This window comes from Erpetoichthys calabaricus, chromosome 9, assembly GCF_900747795.2.
Source record: "Erpetoichthys calabaricus chromosome 9, fErpCal1.3, whole genome shotgun sequence".
NCBI classification, from domain to species: Eukaryota; Metazoa; Chordata; class Cladistia; order Polypteriformes; family Polypteridae; genus Erpetoichthys; species Erpetoichthys calabaricus.
Window position 1 is genome coordinate 189284461 of NC_041402.2, and position 18008 is coordinate 189302468.

General features: G+C 36.2%; 1 protein-coding gene across 9 annotated transcripts in view; it reads left to right on the forward strand.

The window, feature by feature from the left end:
* Positions 1-18008, forward strand: part of gapvd1 (GTPase activating protein and VPS9 domains 1) — a 103806-nt gene that overhangs the window by 47757 nt on the left and 38041 nt on the right. For 6 of the 9 annotated variants that reach the window (XM_028808668.2, XM_028808664.2, XM_028808670.2 and 3 more), the window contains 4 exons: positions 3765-3928; positions 10007-10136; positions 12028-12153; positions 15020-15193. In XM_028808668.2, coding sequence (XP_028664501.1) covers positions 3765-3928; positions 10007-10136; positions 12028-12153; positions 15020-15193 — 594 coding nt within the window. The remainder of the gene's footprint in view (positions 1-3764; positions 3929-10006; positions 10137-12027; positions 12154-15019; positions 15194-18008) is intronic. The other 3 variants (XM_028808667.2, XM_028808675.2, XM_051932282.1) reach the window with 1 other exon arrangement.

Consider the following 18008-nt stretch of genomic DNA (forward strand, 5'->3'; position numbering starts at 1 on the left):
TAGTTTGTGTCCTTTTCCTAAATTGTGCATTATTTTATGCCTAACTCCTAGTGAATTCACTGTAGTCTTCATTTATCCAAGTATCCTTCAGACTTACAATGATTTCTTAACTATATGGCCTTTAATGCAGAAAATGTGACAGTGATTTAAAAATTTTCTCTGTTGGTGGCTATTTGTAAGGCAACCATGTCATCCTTAGCCAAGTGTTTGTCAGCTGTGTAAATGCAAATTTCTGCACCATTGAAATTACATTTTTATGCATCAGCGTAATTCCATTTTTACAATGTTTTTCCTAACATAAAACAATGTCACTTTAAGAAAAAAAAAAGTACTTTAAAAAAAGAAGTGTTAGAGAACAAAATGTCAGTGTAGAATTTGCATTTTTTTTTTGTAAAATGAGAGCAATAGTCAAGAGACTGAATTTTGCAAAGAGCACTAGTATAATATTGTACTAGCATTTTTAGCTCCTTCATGTCACCTACAATTTGTTTTTTCGTAATTTCCTAAATCCCCTTCAGAGTTATCTTTGTCATTTACTTTATCCTATTTTGTATTTATAACTGTTGTTTTTTACCCATACTGTACCTCCCCATTGCATTTTCATACCATCAAGTTGTTTTGAATTTTTTGTTTACAATGCCACAAAATATTTTAAATTGAACTCTGCAGAATGTAGACAAAGAACAAAAACCAAAGTTTGCTTTATTTAGGTCTTGAGCTTTCCCTGTATTTAATTATTTTACTTATTTTTTTTATTACGGGGACACCTTCAAAGAGTTAGTTTCATGGAGCATGCATGTGCTTGTTTTTCTTATAATAATGAAGATTTCTTTTTGTATCCAAATTATTTTGAGTTAATTTTTTTATGATAAAATTTAACATGTAGTTTAGAGTTATTAAATTGGATGCACATTAAACTTGTGTTCTCTATGTAATTGTTTATTGGTGCGTTACTCTTGTAAATTGTATCTTACATCCTCTTTGTATAGCATTATTTTTGTTATATGGAGACTATTTTATACAACCCCAATTCCAAAACATTTGGGATGCAGTATAAAATGTAAATGAAAATAGAGTCCAATGATTTGCAAATCTCATAAATCCATGTTCTATTCACAGTAGAACACAGAAAACACATCAAATGCTGAAAGTGAGATATTTTAATATTTTATGAAAAATATTCGCTCATTTTGAATTTGATGGCAGCAACACGTCTCAATAAAGTTGGGACGGTGGCAACCAAAGGCTGGGAAAAATAAGTGGTACTAAAAAGAAACAGCTGGAGGAACATTTTGCAGCTAATTTGTTTAATTGGCAGCAGGTCAGTAACATGATTGGGTATAAAAAGAGCATCTTAGAGAAGCAGAGTCTCTCAGAAGTAAAGATGAGAAGAGGTTCGTCAGTCTGCAAAAAAACTGTCTATAAATTGTAGAACAATTTCAAAATAATGTTCCTCAATGTAAAATTGCGAAGACTTGGAAAGTTTCATCATCTACAATACATAATATCAAAAGATTCAGAGAATCTGGAGAAATCTTTGCGCATAAGGGACAAGGCCGTAAATCAGTATTGGATGCCTATGATCTTCGGGCCCACAGGCAGCACTGCATTAAAAGCAGACCTGATTCTGTCATGGAAATCACTGCATGGACTCGGGAACACTTCCAGAAATTGTCATCTGTGAAACACAGTTCACCATGCCATCCACAAATGCAGGTTAAAGGTATGTCATACAAAGAAGAGGCCTTATCTGAAGAGGCCGCCCACCAACTCTAAGACCATGGAATATGACGACAACTCACAGAGCCACGCCCACCAACTCTAAGATCATGGGACGAGAACGCCTGAATGCCCGCCCGCCTGATTGTCACCAGCATTCACCGCAATGTTGGGGGGGGGGGGGGTTAGGCTAGACGCATATGGCAGAGAAGGCAGTTAAAGAATGCACTGGGCTTGATTTTGTTTTCACTTCTGTTTACAGCGATCGGTTCGTAGCGAGCATTGTTACAATGTTACTTTTCTTGATGGTTTATTAAATTACGGATTTTTCAAATGTTAATTTTTTCCCCTGTGCTTAAAACTCATTAAAAAAGTGTTTTTACCGAGCGGTTCATAACGCTATAGCGCAGACTCTTGCAGTGTTAAGTTTTCTCTATTGTTTAAGGTTTTCTCACTGTTATTCAATGTTTTTACATTTAGTTTACTACTACGCTGTGCATTCTATGGTATAAATTTTCTATATACAGTGATCCCTTGCTATATCGCGCTTCGCCTTTCGCGGCTTCACTCCATCGCGGATTTTATATGTAAGCATATTTAAATATATATCGCCCTTTTCTCTGGGCCAAAATTCATTTAAAACAGACAGAGGCAAAGTGGAAAACTGTCTTGTGGTCAGAGGAATCGAAATTTGTTATTCTTTTTGGAAAACAAGAACATCACGTCCCCTGGACTGAAGAGGAGAGAGATCATCCGGCTTGTTCAGTGCTCAGTTCAAAAGCTGCATCTCAGATGGTACGGGGATGCATTTAGTGCCTGGGAAATTGGCAGCTTGCACATCTGGAAAAGCACTATCAATGTGGAAAGATATATATATATATATATATATATATATATATATATATATATGGGTTTTAGAGCAACATATGCTCCCCTCCAGATGACTTCTTTTTCAGGGAAGGCCTTGCAGATTTCAGCGAGACAGTGCTATACTACATCTATTACAACAGCATATCTTCATCGTAGAAGAGCCTGGGTGCTGAACTGGCCTGCCTGCAGTCCAGACCATTCACCAATTGAAAACATTTGGCACATCATGAAATGAAAAATATGACAAAGACCCAGGACTGTTGGGCAGCTAGAATCCTATATCAGACAATAGTGGGACAACTTTCCTCTCCCAAAAGTCCAGCAACTGGTCTCCTCAGTTCCCAGCTGTTTACAGACTGTTGTTAAAATAAGAGGGGATTCTACACAGTAGTAAACATGGCCCTCTTTCAATTTTTTTGGGACGTGTTGTTGCCATAAAATACAAAATGACTTTATTCTTAAAATTGTTCAATTTTTAGTTAAAACATTTGATATATTTTATGTTTTCTATTGTGAATAAAATATGGGTTTATGAGATTTGCAAATAGTTGCATTCAATTTTTACTTACATTTTACACAGCATCCCAACTTTTTTGGAATTGGGATTGTATTATTAGAAGAGTAAAAGTGTACTTATCCTATCCTGCAAAATACACTAATGATATATTGTGGGTAGGAAAACATTACTTATACACTTGAAAACCAATATTGCATGAGTATCTACTGCTTCCTAAAGTATGTCAAAATGTTTTTTCCACGAAATAGACCGTATAGTGTAGAGAAATTAATAAAAAGTTCCCCCTTAGAAATAAATCACAGTTACAGTTTAGGTTAGTCAACTTGGTTGATTTTTTTTATTTTTTTTTTTTTTTAGCCTTTCTGACTAAACAAAGTGATATAATTTTCTTGCAACAATAAAATGTGACTTGAGCACACACACCCCCCCCAATATCCTTGCTCTGCTCTTACTGACTTATCCTGCATTGTTGTCATGTGGCCTGTACCAGATTTTGCTTCATAGTCCCATATGGCTGACCAGCGTATTGCAATATCTTGTCTAGTTTTCTCCATGTTTAATTTAATGGCACTTTACCACTTTATGATGTACTGCTATTATACCATATAATATGATAAAATTAATGTTGATATTCTTTCTCAACGCTTTCTGTCTTTAGCAGCCTCACGGAGCAGAAGCAAATCCAACATTGCCTTGGAGCAGCAACCAGACCAAGAAGCTAGCTCGCAGGAATCTATCCAGGACCTTTTGCCAGAGGAAGTCCTTGTTATCTCTTTGGGCACAGCACCACAAATTTCTCCAGGAATGATGTCAGAAAATGAGGTACTGCTCAAGTCAGACCTACATTATACTCACCCTGAAGTATGTTTAAAGCAGTTTTCAAAATGTAAAAATAATACACACCCTTTGTTTATTAACAAAGTAATTACAAATGCTTCCATTTAATTTTTACATGCCGAGGCTCGTCTATTCAGGTAGTTAACTTTGTGAATTTCCCCTTGGGATTAATAAAGTGTCTGTCTGTCTCCGTTTGTGAGTTCAAAATCTTATTTCTTGAAGTTTTACAATTTTCATTATTAAGAGGCTAACATAAACCAATAAAAGATCTTTTAAATTGTCCTTCACCTCAAAGTCGTAATTATTAATTGGAAGTCTTTGGGGAAATTGACTGAAGTGGCAACAGATTGTTACTAAGTAAATGTACTACATTTGTGTAAAATTTATTTTTACTATCGTACAAAGTATATTACGATATTTACATTACTAATTAAGTACACTGTCACGTTAAATTAATTTTTATTGCTACCCAATATTGGTTACTGGCAGTTCAAGCATAACATACTTCAGATTAGTTTCTCTCTGAATATTCCAGAAATTTAGACTGGCAGCATAGTGGAACACCATTTAGATTTGTGTGAAATTTGTATGGCCCGATTTCAAAATTAATTTACTCTGGGTATTCCAGACTCTTCTCTCTAGCTTGGGGCTTGCATGTTAATTTTAAGGTCAAGTTTATTGTTGCATGTATGGAATACAGTGAAATTCTTGTCTGCATGTTTGACCAGCTTGCAGCTAGGGGTTTGCCTAATTCCATTTATTCAAATAACTATTAAATACTTGCAGTAAATTGTCCAGGTGAGGATTTTATGGATATGAGGGAAAATAAAGATGATGTTATGGTCAATTGTAAAATTTTAAACAAATTAATTTTTGTTTAAAAATAGCTTGATATTTATTTAAACAAACAGCATTTTTTTTTATTACACCAACAGTGGCCTATGGAATATACAGAAGAATAGGGTTCTTTTTTCTAATTAAACGAATGGTGTGATTTATTTATTTAATTTACTTCACTACAAATGGCTGCCTGTAAATAACACACAAAAGGCTACAAGCTGTAACTGCTTATAAAAATGAATCATAACAGGTTTACAATAAGCCACTTTAAAAAGGTATGTGAATGTGAATCAAGAGGCTGACGACAAAGTAGTGGGGGCATCAACAAAGTAAAGCATTGGGGTGATTTAGCTTTAAGTGTGTTCACAAATTTCTCTTATTTGACAGTTCAAATACCTTTTTGAAGTAATGCTGGGAGTTTTCTTTTTTCCCCATTATTGTTTGGTTTAAAATCAAAATTTATCCAAATTATGGAATTTACTTTTGGCCTCAAAATAATATTTACTTTCAGTGTCATTTCTTATGTACAGTCACTAATAGGGCAGCATCTCTTCTTTTTTTTTTTTCCTCAGTTGTGCCAATACACTGTAACTACACCCATGGGCAGAAACTGTACAGTTATTGCTCTGAATATTGTTATCCAGTGAAATTTATTTTTGGAAAGCTTATGGAGTGTGGGCACAACTTTATTGATTCATCCAGGTGGCATCAGTGATTTTTAGTGTGGTAGTATTTGTGTATTCTTTACACAGTTATGTATACATTTTATGCAAATAAGGTGTGTGTCATATTGGTGAGCCTGTTAATTCTCATGCAGTATACTGTTTGAAGATTCCTTTGAACATTGAATTTTCTGTGCTACTTGCCATACTGTTAAGTTATTGAATGCTTGATAAATAGAAGTAACATAGAATCTTGTCATCAGTGAAGTATTTTTTTTGTCATCTCTCCAAAGTGAATCTAGTTTGCCTAGAACAATACCAGTACAGTCTGTAAGAGCCCACACTGTTTCTCCTTTTCAATATTTCATGTGCCCCTTAATTCATAAATACACATCATCATGGGGTGTTAACTTTCTTATACCAGCTTAATCCAATTTAGAGTCAAGAGGACTCCAAGATTATTCTGCCATCTTTGGGTCATGAAGAAGAACCCCTAAATATGGGTGTAGTATTTCAAGGAGGCTATGTAGCAAAGACACATGATTCAGAAATGGGGAATTGAATTACTGTGGTTTGGCCTCATTTTCTTGCAAGTCCAACTGTATAAGTAATTGTATTGGAATCATTTGATCTGCATCTGGAAGTCTTGATGCCCGGATTTCATTGATGAGTTTATATTGAACCAAACTTTCATTAATGTACGACTTGTGCAGTGCACCACACATGGTAATGCATCACTTGACCCCTCAGATTTACCATCAGTAAGACACTGAACACCTAGACATTTTTGCAAGCAATGATTAATTCCTTTGTTACAGAACCAACAATTAAATGCTCAGTTCCTTAAATTAAATACAGAGAGACAATGAGTTTCGATGCTGCATAGGAAATGCTGAAATATACAGTTGGAAAAAAGATTATTCAATCAACTGTAAACAGTAGTATTTTTTAATATATTTAGAACACATTACTCATGCCAGATGGTTAGCAGTTGACAAAGGTAATACTGGAATGGTTACAACTACATAAAAAGCACCTCATAATGTGAACAAACCCATTCTTTACTGACAAAGTAGTCCAAATTGCTTGTAGAAATTAAATGTCAAAAGCACACGACAGAAGATGATTGAGACAAATGGAAGAATTCCCTCATTGGACACTGAATGAACATGGGTTAAAATGAAGTGTGATTACTAGTGCTGTTGTGTGATTTTATTTGCAATAATCACATCTTTAAAGTGTGCTCAACTAAAGCTTGAATTAAAGGGATTTCATTGAAAAAATAACATTGGGTTTAAAGAAAAAAAAAACACGAGAAATTTAAATAAAGTAGCAATATTTAGTAGAATTGTTTCAACTGATGGCAAAACAAATGGTTAATGTAAATATCTGCAAACAAGATTTTCAATAGACTGTTGGCCAACCTCTCTTGCTCATGTAGTCTTTTCCCTAAATTTACTATTAACTTCATGGTACTTAAATCAGTGGTTAGGAATTTTTAAAGATAGAACCAGCAGCTTTCTAGATCATGACCAAATAATGTTTCTGAATAATTCCTTAGTAACCATATACTGTGTGTAAACAAGCTGAGAAAATGACTTGGGAAAAGCACACTGATAATTGCTTGAGTGATCCAATTATAAGAGACTTCAGTGGTAAAAAAAATTATTTTAAAGAATGTTTAAATGTTTTAAAATGAAAAGAACTTTGAAAAAAATGGAAACCTGATGGCTTTTCAAGTACCTTGGTTCTCTCCATCCAAAGAAAGACAGACAGCAGGCCCAGACTTGTACTACCTGTTTTGCAAATGTTGCTTTCCAGGGAGTCATAGAGAAGTTGAGGGAAATGTGAAATTTACGCAGCATTTAGGAACTATAAAATTGTAATAGCATATCACTTTATTGTGTTGCTACTTCATATTTGGCTGTGCTGTTTTTCATTTTTCTATTTATAGAGTTTATATTTATAATGCATCTTTATCTTTCATTTACATTGTACAAAATAAATGAACAAACTTGGCATTAAACCAGTGCTGTTCGTTAGCATATTCTTAGACAGTCCTTTGTGTACCTATGAAGTGCATACATTCAACTGGTTAGCTGAAAGTTTATCAGCTACAGGCGTGTTTTGTTTTTTTGTTTTTATACACAAGAGATAATAAAGCAGCATCAAAATATATTACCTTGCTAAAAGTATCTATGTCACATTAGTAGTTAAAGCCAAAGAAACATTTATATTAAAAGGCCTAAGGGAAATGGTGGTCTCTTCCAGCAGCTATGGTATCAATGCAGCAAAAGGAACCATCCATGGATAAGGTGCCAAGCCTTATGGAGCACTTATAGCAATATAAACACAACATAAAGAAATTGACAAAGTATACAGCAGCTTAATTTAGAGGTGCAAGGAAAGGCAGTGGCTTTCAGAGTTGATACCTTATAGCATTTTGAGAATAACAAGATGGTGTTTCAGCAGCACATGACAGCTGTTTTGTTTGGAGCTCATGTCTAAAGAGTCTATAGAATATTTCCTACCCGTAAATAGAGTAGTCTTATAAATTTTTATAAAAAACTTAAGCTTTATTTCCCACATGCATTTTTCTGCCTTTTCAAAGTGGTTGAGATTAGTTAATTTGTAGTTGAATTTAACTTACAGTGTATAAAACATGTTTTTTTTTAAGGAGTAAGCTTAACACTAAAATTTTTACCACAATTTCCTCCTCCTGGTGGCATGTTTTTCCTTGTCGTCTTAGAGGGAATGGGAGCAATCAAAAGGCAGGGCCTGTTAAAGCCCATTGTGGCACTTCTTGTATGATTTTGGGCTACACAAAAATAAATTGTATTGTGTGCCTACAAAACACTTGCACATCAATGAAATGCACTATCCTCTCCTATTCTGCCACAATGACTTCACTACACACTGGCTATTGCCTGTGATTTATCAAACAAAATTCGTCATGTGTGAGAGGTGGTATTATTATTCTTATTATTGTAGTAGTGTGTTTTATGACAGGCTTTTTCTTTAACTAGGAAAGTCACCCTAACGTTAACATCCTTTTTACAAGTTAGCACTGGACATGAAAGCAGCATAAATAGCTGGTGTACTGTGCAAATTAGTACATACATTATACGTAAATGGAATGCATCATTCAGAAACAATAAGATCATCCATCCATCCATTTTCCAACCCGCTGAATCCGAACACAGGGTCACAGGGGTCTGCTGGAGCCAATCCCAGCCAACACAGGACACAAGGCAGGAACCAATCCCGGGCAGGGTGCCAACCCACCGCAGGACACACACAAACACACCAAGCACACACTAGGGCCAATCTAGAATCGCCAATCCACCTAACCAGCATGTCTTTGGACTGTGGGAGGAAACCGGAGCGCCGGGAGGAAACCCACGCAGACACGGGGAGAACATGCAAACTCCACGCAGGGAGGGCCCGGGAAGCGAACCCGGGTCCCCAGGTCTCACAATAAGATCAATGCAAACTTAAAACAGCATAACAAAGTATTCATCATTTCAAGCATATATTATCAGATTCTAATGAGTCAAAATTTAAGATAATACGTTTTAACAAAATTGAAATAATTCTAGGTGTTTTCAAGAGTTCTATGAAGAGAGAAGCTTTTGGCTAAATTAATTCTTTTATTGTTGTGTATTTGTTACATTAAGTAAAATCACCTTTTATGATTTTAACCTGTTCTGTCAACAATTTAGGTTGAATAAGTAATATACTGTGTATGTATGCTTGTACTGCCCTGTATTGATACTATACGTATATATGATACTGTTTCTTTACTGTCAAGAATAATCTACAATTATATTTGAATATACAGTGAAATGTAAAGACTCCACAACTAACTACAAATCTTAAAACAGCTTGCTTAAGAGCACCCTGAGTGTACTCTGTGTAATAATAATTAATTTGCATTGTAATCCAGTAAATTCTAAATGTGTCTGCAACAATATTTCTTCTAAATAGATATTAAAAACTAGCTTAATTTCTAAAAGAAGCCCAGTTTCATTTTAAGCTTCTTAACATTTTCTAAAATGTATAGTTTTGTCAAGAATTAATCATATGTCAGGAATTTCGAGAACTGGTGTGTCCGGCAGTGCCGGACAAACATAAACTGAAGCAATTACATGTTGTATTATGTCAACTTTTATTTGTTGCATTTATCTTGCATGCAGGTTAGGTGGATTGGTGATTCTAAATTGTCCCTTGTGTGTGTGTGTGTGTGTGTGTGCGTGTGTGTGTGCGTGCGTGCGTGCGTGCGCCCTGCTGTGGGCTGGTGCCCTGCCCGTGGTTTGTTTTCTGCTTTGCGCCCAGTGTTGGCTGGGATTGACTCCAGCAGACCTCTGTGACCCTGTAGTTAAGATATAGCGGGTTGGATAATGGATGGATGGATGCAGTTATCTTGCAATTTTCAGATTGCCTTTAGTTTTAACATTGTAGAAATGTTCGATTGAGTGTGGCTGTACCTGCGGCCCACAAGGTATTGTAATTACATACCGGTAGTATTTAGATGTTCACCTGACTCCTTTCTTCACACCAGGTGTTGAACATGCACATGGGTGATGGAGCACAAGGTGAGGTTCCAGTGGATGACACCAAACTTCATGGCAAACCAGACAAGACACTGCGTTTCTCATTGTGCAGTGACAACCTAGAAGGAATATCTGAAGGTTAGTTCCTCAATGTAACAGTTGATATCATTCTCTTTTATCAATTCAGTTTCCTGTTAGTCTTTCCTAAACATCAAATTTGTCCAAGGTGCTGCTTTGTTTATTACTGTTAAGCAACTGATTCCACAGATTTTAAATTCTTTATTAAAAACTGTTTTATAATATGTGAAATTTTACTGTTCCACCTTTCCATGTTGGAGAATATATTTGCAGGTACAGCGAAATTTTTACTTGAATGTCTGACCCACATGCAACATTTTGACACTCTTTGAAGCCATGATAAACAAAAAAAATGTTTCTCGTCTCAAAAAGGTGGATATATCTTTCACTTTTCTCCATGAGCTGGCCTCCAGTGCATTCCTTTTTAAATTTATAGTGCTTGATCACCTTATGACTGGTGTTTCTATTTACACAAGACATTAATTCACTTTAGTCCATTTTTAGTTTTGATTACATTTTGGATCACCATTTAGACTTTGCCTGCTTAAATTAAGGTATTCCCCTGTGTGTCTCTTCCTTTTAACTTATACTTTTTAGTCCTGCATACATTTTCTACCTATTATTGACTTTATTTATTAAGGTATTCCCTTCTTTATACGTTAATTCTTATAAACATGTGCTTTGCAGGTTCATTATATTGTTTAGTAAAACCTCTTTACTAGCAGTCTGCAAAAAAAAAGGTCATATTCTGTGCTTTTATTGGTAAAAAATCTTTGAGAGTAGAAATTTAGTATTTCTTCTCCGAGCACGTCAATCGAAATGCATCAAAATTGCTTGCCTCTATTACGCGTACTTTAATAAAGTAATTGTAAACTCTACTAAAAGCAATCTGTCAGATTAGTTTGGAAATTATGAAATTATTACATACTAATGTAGTCATTGAAAATGTGCAACTAATACACTTGTTTGTAGTTCACTGGCTGTAGCAGACTGCACCTTTTCCAGAATTTTCAGAAGTTTGATTGCAGTAGCTTACAAAACCTCTAGGTGGAGCACTTAAGCTGCTAACAGAAAAGGCTTAGGTTCAAATCCCGGTTAAGGCTCAATGACAATCTTCTCCAATTATTGCATTTAAGCTGTACGCAGTTTAGACTTTTATTGATTGAAAACTGTGATATTATTGGTAACTTGTCAATGCGAAGTGCATTTTTCAGGCTTAGTTTAGAAGAAGTAGTAGTTTAGAAGAAGATAATTTTATCTACATTTTATTTATTTGTGTCTTTCAAGACACTCAAACACATTGCAAGGTAACACCATAAAATAGATAATTGTATGCTGTAATAATACTGGAGATACTGTAATTCGTATATTAAAACATTCACAATAGCATTATATTGTTTTAAATTCTATGCATGAAAGTCTTTAACTTTGTGTCTTACGGTACAAAACATAAGAGATGGTTCAACTTGTGCTGTTAATATAAAGCTCTTATTCTGTACTTCTTAAAAAGTTACTGTATATGCTTTATGCTTTACTGTCACAGCTTATCAAAAATAACCGTAGCAAGTAGCCAGGAGTTATAAAATTCCATATTAAGTAGTTTTAAACACATATTGTCAAGAAATAATTGTCACAGCTGATACACCACAAGCACCTGTCGGTGCATTTGTTTCTATAGTTCAGGGTTTCGGTGTTTTTTTAAATGTTTACATCATCATGTAATAGTTATCATAATTCATTTTTTTTTATTTTTGCAAATAGGCATTTGATAACTAAACCTTTTAAATCTAATAAGATGAATTTATAGCCCAAATAGTTTATTTTTGAGGCTAATAGCATTATAACTGGACACATTAATTATTTCAAGGTGCCGGGCCAGTGTGGTTACCAAAGCTTACATTTGGAAATAGAACAAGGGCATTAACCTAACTTGACATTTATGTTTTTATAGGCCCTTCAAACCGTTCAAATTCTGTATCTTCATTGGATCTTGAAGGAGAGTCTGTTTCAGAATTAGGAGCTGGTCCTTCAGGAAGCAATGGTGTGGAAGCATTACAGCTTCTGGAACATGAGCAAGGTTTGTGAAGTCAGCCATGTTACATCTGTAGGATACTTCTCATGTTATTTAGAAAGTAGAAGAAGAAAGTTAATTCGTCACTGTGTTACACATTTTGGTTTCTTCTTTTATTACTCTACAATGGCATGTTACCCACTTTTCATTTAAAAAAGTGTTGATTGGGAATGACTATTTAAACCATTTTTTTTCTGTGTGCCTCTGCCATGCTTTTTAGTCCTCCTCCACTTTCGACCCTGTTGTTATAAAATTTATTGTCAGACTAGTTAACACACCTGTTAATTATCAGCCTATTAAAATGATTTTGTTAAGGCAGTAAGAATGTATCCTGTATATATTTTAACAAGGAGGAATAAAATGGCACTAGACCGCGGATGAGAAAAAAATCAGGGATCTTTTTGCAAAAGTTTTTTGTCAATGTGCATAAAAATACAAGTGTGTAAAAAGCAGGATACATCTTACCATTCCCACTGATTCGGATGCTCAGTGTCAATCTTCTTCTACTTACTCTTGGGCTTCCCCACTATCAGTAACCCCACATTCACTCATGTAGTTAAGTTCTGTCTTCTGATGTTGTCAAGGTCCTTTTTTTGTAGAAAGAGCTCAGCAGTGCCCTTCATATGACCCATTTAGCATTCTTGTAAGTTCAAATGAGTAATAAAAATCTAAGACATCTAGCATATGTACACTCTTGTTTTAGTTATTGAATTGTTAACCTTTGTCAGTGAGTTGAATTGAAGCTGACCCAGAAATTGGTCCTCTGGCATGTTATTCTTTACATTCCAATAAACTGTTTAACAGAGTGAAAGTTTCGGTTATGTAGTAATCTTGCGGGGATGAATTAGTGGAATTTCATTAAAGAAAATCTAAGAGACCAATTGTTAACTATTTTAATAATTTAATCACTGTCTTAGCAGCTAAAGGATTAATGGAAATAACTTTTATTTAAAAATCTTTTTTTCCCTTTGTTTTGCATGTGTACCTATTCACAGTCCATTATTATAGCAACATAGATTTATAAACTTCCACTGCTAACATTCCAAGATGGTCAACAGTATTTTGTGTATTTCCTACTTGGGTTTCCAAAATGCTACTGTGATTTAAGATGTACTAAGACTTGACTATAAGTGGACTCTCCACATTATACTCCTATAGAAAATATAACATCCAAGGAAATCTTGCCTGTATTTCTTAAGAGATGGAAAACACTCTTTCCATCTTGTAGTGTTTACTGTTTTGATTTTCGAGCTGAGTAAGTGAATATAAAATATTTCTAAACGGGTTTCCATGCTATAATAAACAATAGCAGTAAGACAGCGGCCATAAGTTAAATAGGATCTGCTGGTTAATTAATGTAAGCTGTCTGGAAATGAGATGTTTGGGTTAAAAAGGTGTTATGCATGTTTCATTTTGTAAAAATTAAAGGTCTAGGATGGAAGTAACATTTAAATATATGCCAATAATTTGTATTTGTTGCAATTAGTAATTTTAGATTTTTATTTATGATTAGTGCTTGTTTGACTTATTTAGTAATTTCTATGTTCACATTCACATACACACACACTCACACACTCTGTGGCTACTTTTTTAGGTAAACCAAAATTATACTAGTTAGTACATCCTTTACCTTCAAAAACATCCTGAATTTTTGGAGGCATTGATTTAACAAGATGACGGAAATATTCCTTAGAGGATGTCATTACACTTGATCAGTTAGCATTTAACGCTCAGCCCTAACCCTACCAATCAGACCAGGCAATCTTCATGTACAAAGCTAGGGCAATATAGTACTTCAATGTTTAATACTTATCTTGAAAAATGTAACCTAAAATGTAATGTATTGTAAGAAAAAAAAAAATCAAAGTATGATGCATTGACTGTAAATAAAGGCTATACATAACCATCCATCCATCCATATTCCAACCCGCTGAATCCAAACACAGGGTCACGGGGGTCTGCTGGAGCCAATCCCAGCCAACACAGGGCACAAGGCAGGAACCAATCCTGGGCAGGGTGGCAACCCACCGCAGGACACACACAAACACACCCACACACCAAGCACACACTCGGGCCAATTTAGAATCGCCAATCCACCTAACCTGCATGTCTTTGGAATGTGAGAGGAAACCGGAGTGCCCGGAGGAAACCCACGCAGACACGGGGAGAACATGCAAACTCCACGCAGGGAGGACCCGGGAATCGAACCCAGGTCCCCAGATCTCCCAACTGCGAGGCAGCAGCGCTACCCACTGCGCCACCGTGCCGCCCTATACATAACCAAACAATGCATATAACTATACATAACAATACATACCTATACATACTGTAACCATAGCAAATTTAATTTCTTTATCTTCATTGACAAATAAAATAAATGGGTAAAATTCTCATCCAGCAATGAACTAAGAAAAAATCTAGTAAAAGGTTGAATAAATTGTGTAATATGACCACAAATGGTTGCTAATCAGCTGGATATTTTGGTGCCACAGCAACTTTGTGTGTTTGAAGAGCACTTTGAAAACCGCACTTGTCTGCTTTTTCTACTGCTTCATTTATTTATTTTAGCTGCAATGATCTTAGCTTTGGAGTTGCAAGGCAAGTTTGAAAGCACAAGAAAAAAAAAAAACAGCGGGTCAGTCAGATGCCTGAAAAAGTTACTTGTAACATGGGCAGAGCTAATTGCTTGCTGAAAGCAGATTTGTCGATTTAAAAACCTCACAAAGGTTATTTAGTTTTGTTTGATTGTTTTGGGTGGGAATCGCCTAGTTATTCAATATTTGAGTTGTTGGTTGTTGCTTACATTAATAACAAACAACTTTTTTATTAGATTCTTGGCTTGAGTAAAATAGTGTTTTTGTGTTTTCTTTAGCCACCACACAAGACAATCTGGATGACAAGCTGCGAAAATTTGAAATAAGAGACATGATGGGTCTGACAGACGACAGAGATATTTCTGAGACTGTAAGTGAAACATGGAGTACAGATGTTTTGGGCAGCGACTTTGACCCCAACATCGACGAAGATAGACTACAGGAAATTGCAGGTACTGTATGACCTTAGATTATCATTTTAGAAAATGATTTTTGTTTAGTTCTGAGCACATGCTGTTCTCTTTGGTTCAACAGCTCGAGTCTAATTCATGTTAGGAACAACTACTGTTGGTTGTTAAATTATATAAAGAGAACACATCAAAGATGAGAGCTATTGGTTGTACATTTTTAATGGTCTCTTGTACCTGGTGCGAGTATGTGTCACAGCAAGTGTCTGTATTCAGTTTTTATATACATATAACGAGATTCCCTGTTCATATGTCAGACTAATAATACTGTTTGGATTAGGTTTTTTTTTCCCAGTCCATTTTTAAAAATCATCCCATATTTTAAATTAATAAAAATTGTCTATCTCCCATTGTGATTATTTTTACTGCTTACTATAAATCTCTATGGAGGGACATTTCAGGAAATATTATGCTGTGTAATTATTAAATTTGGTCTCAATATGTCTCAATACACACATCCTGCTTAAAGATGAATCAAAGCATTGGTTACATCCAACTTTGTTCCTCAGAGAGTGGCAATCAGGGCGGGTGATGGAATGGTCCTTATGGATCACACTGCAATTGTTACCCGCTGGCCTGGCTACTTTGAGCAGCTGTTTAAAGCTGATCCTCTGGCTAGGGCACTGGAAATCTCTGAGTCCACAGCTCTTTAGGCTGATCCTCCAATTAGCTGGGAACAATGCAGTCTCGCTGAGATTGCACAGGTGGTGAACCAGCTGATGATAGGGAAGGCTTGCAGGGATGTGGGGTAACTAGGGTGAACTTCTCCAGGCTTGAGGCAAGGCTATCCTCCTGGCATTACAAGCTATCGTTGCTTCCATTTGGGAGACAGGCGTCATCCCAACTGACTGGAAAACTGGACTTTCATCCCTGTTGGGAAAGGGAAGGGTGATCGCCTGGATTGCGGCAACTACATGAGGATAACGCTGCTCTCAGTGCTGAGTAAGTTTCTTGCTAGGGTCATCTTCAATAGGATCTGTGATCACTTGCTCACATACCAGCAACAGAAGCGGTCTTCTTTTATGCCCAAGAATTCTACCATCAATCGCATCCTGGCACTGAGGGTTCTCATGGAGCACAAATTCGAATAGTGGCAGTTTCTTTGCAGCCTTTGTCGATTTTCGGAAAGCGTTCGACTCAGTGGGACAACATGAGAGTTCACAAGATCTCCCTGAAGTTGCTGGATATCATGGCCGGCCTGTACACTGGTACTGTGAGTGAGATGCAGAGTGGAGGCAGAACCTCTGTGTTTTTCCCAGTTGATTCTGGGGTCTGTTATGGGTTTGTTCTGCTTCTACTCTGTTCAATGCTTGCATGGACTGGTTGTTGGACAGGGTTGTGGGGTCCAGCTGCTGTGGGGCATCTGTTGGTAAAGAAAGATTAACTGATCTTGACTTTGCCAATAATGCTGTGATCTGCGTGGAGTCAATGGAGGCTATGATTAGAGCTCTTAAGAGACTGAGCAAGGGAGTCTTGAGTGTCTGGGCTTGTGCGTGTCCTAGATTAAAATCAAGATTCAGGCTTATAATGACCTCTTGGTCACAGCCATCGGCAGTGTATCTGTCTGCGGATAGAATGTTGACCTCCTCAAGAGGTTTACTTCCCTCAACAGCGACGTTCATATCTCTAGTGACTTCCTATGAAGTCAGCAGATGGATTGGGAGAGCATAGGGTTGGGGGTTTGGGATCATGAGGTTGCTGGAAAAGGGGTGTGTGGTGGACCTTCATCTTTTTGTACTGATATCAGGAGCAAGTATTTGTAGTCCTGGTGCTTCCAGTTTTGCTATAAGGTTGCGAGACATGGATGCTGTCCAATGACCTGAGACAAAGACTGGACTCCTTTGGTACCAAATCTCCTAGGAGAATCCCTGGGTACCAAGCTGTTTCGTCATGTGGTGGGTGTGGCAACTCGTTGTACTAGTGCATGCTCCCCAACCTGACCTGGTCTCGGTATACTTTAGTATTTCAAATTATACCTCGATTTAGTTACTGCTTTGACCAAATTAGTTCAGTTATTGTAAATATACAATACAATGCAATATATTTTTGTATAGCCCAAAATCACACAAGAAGTGCCGCAATGGCTTTAACAGGCCCTTCCTTTTGACAGCCCCATAGCCTTGACTCTCTAAGAAGACAAGGAAAAAAACTTCCGAAAAAAAAACCCCCTAATATTGAAAAAATGGAAGAAACCTTGGGAAAAGCAGGATTGCAGGAAAATATAAATTCTTTATACTCGGAGGTACAGCATCAGTTGTTACACACGGTTCTTTCACATATTAAAAGTATCATTATCAAAAATTACTTGGTAGATAGAGATTCAATAATGACCTTGTAAAATTTTGCACAACAGCTGCCATCTAGTGGCTGCCTTGTTTGACTACATTTGCTGCTTCATTGAAGGTATCCTCGTTATTTGGTTTTGCTTTTTATGCTGTGTGTGCTTGTGGTATTTAGTCAATTAGGCATCCTAAATATTGAAATGAGTTGTATACAATATTACTGTTTCTGTTACAATGAGTGACAAAGTAAACAACATTTTAACTCCCAGCTGAGTCACAGCTGGTATAAATGAGCTTTTAAGTCTGTGTTGCTTTGTTTTGACATTTCCCTTTTGCATTTGGTGAATCACCAATCACATTATGATTTTAAAATCTCCACTGCAAATTACAGTGCCATATAATTCATGTTGTTGAGACTTGCAGACAAGTGAATCACAAAGCTTGCTAGTAATATTTATGTGTAAACTGATGATATAACCCCATCTCCAAAATCAACTCAACTACAATGTATTGCTATC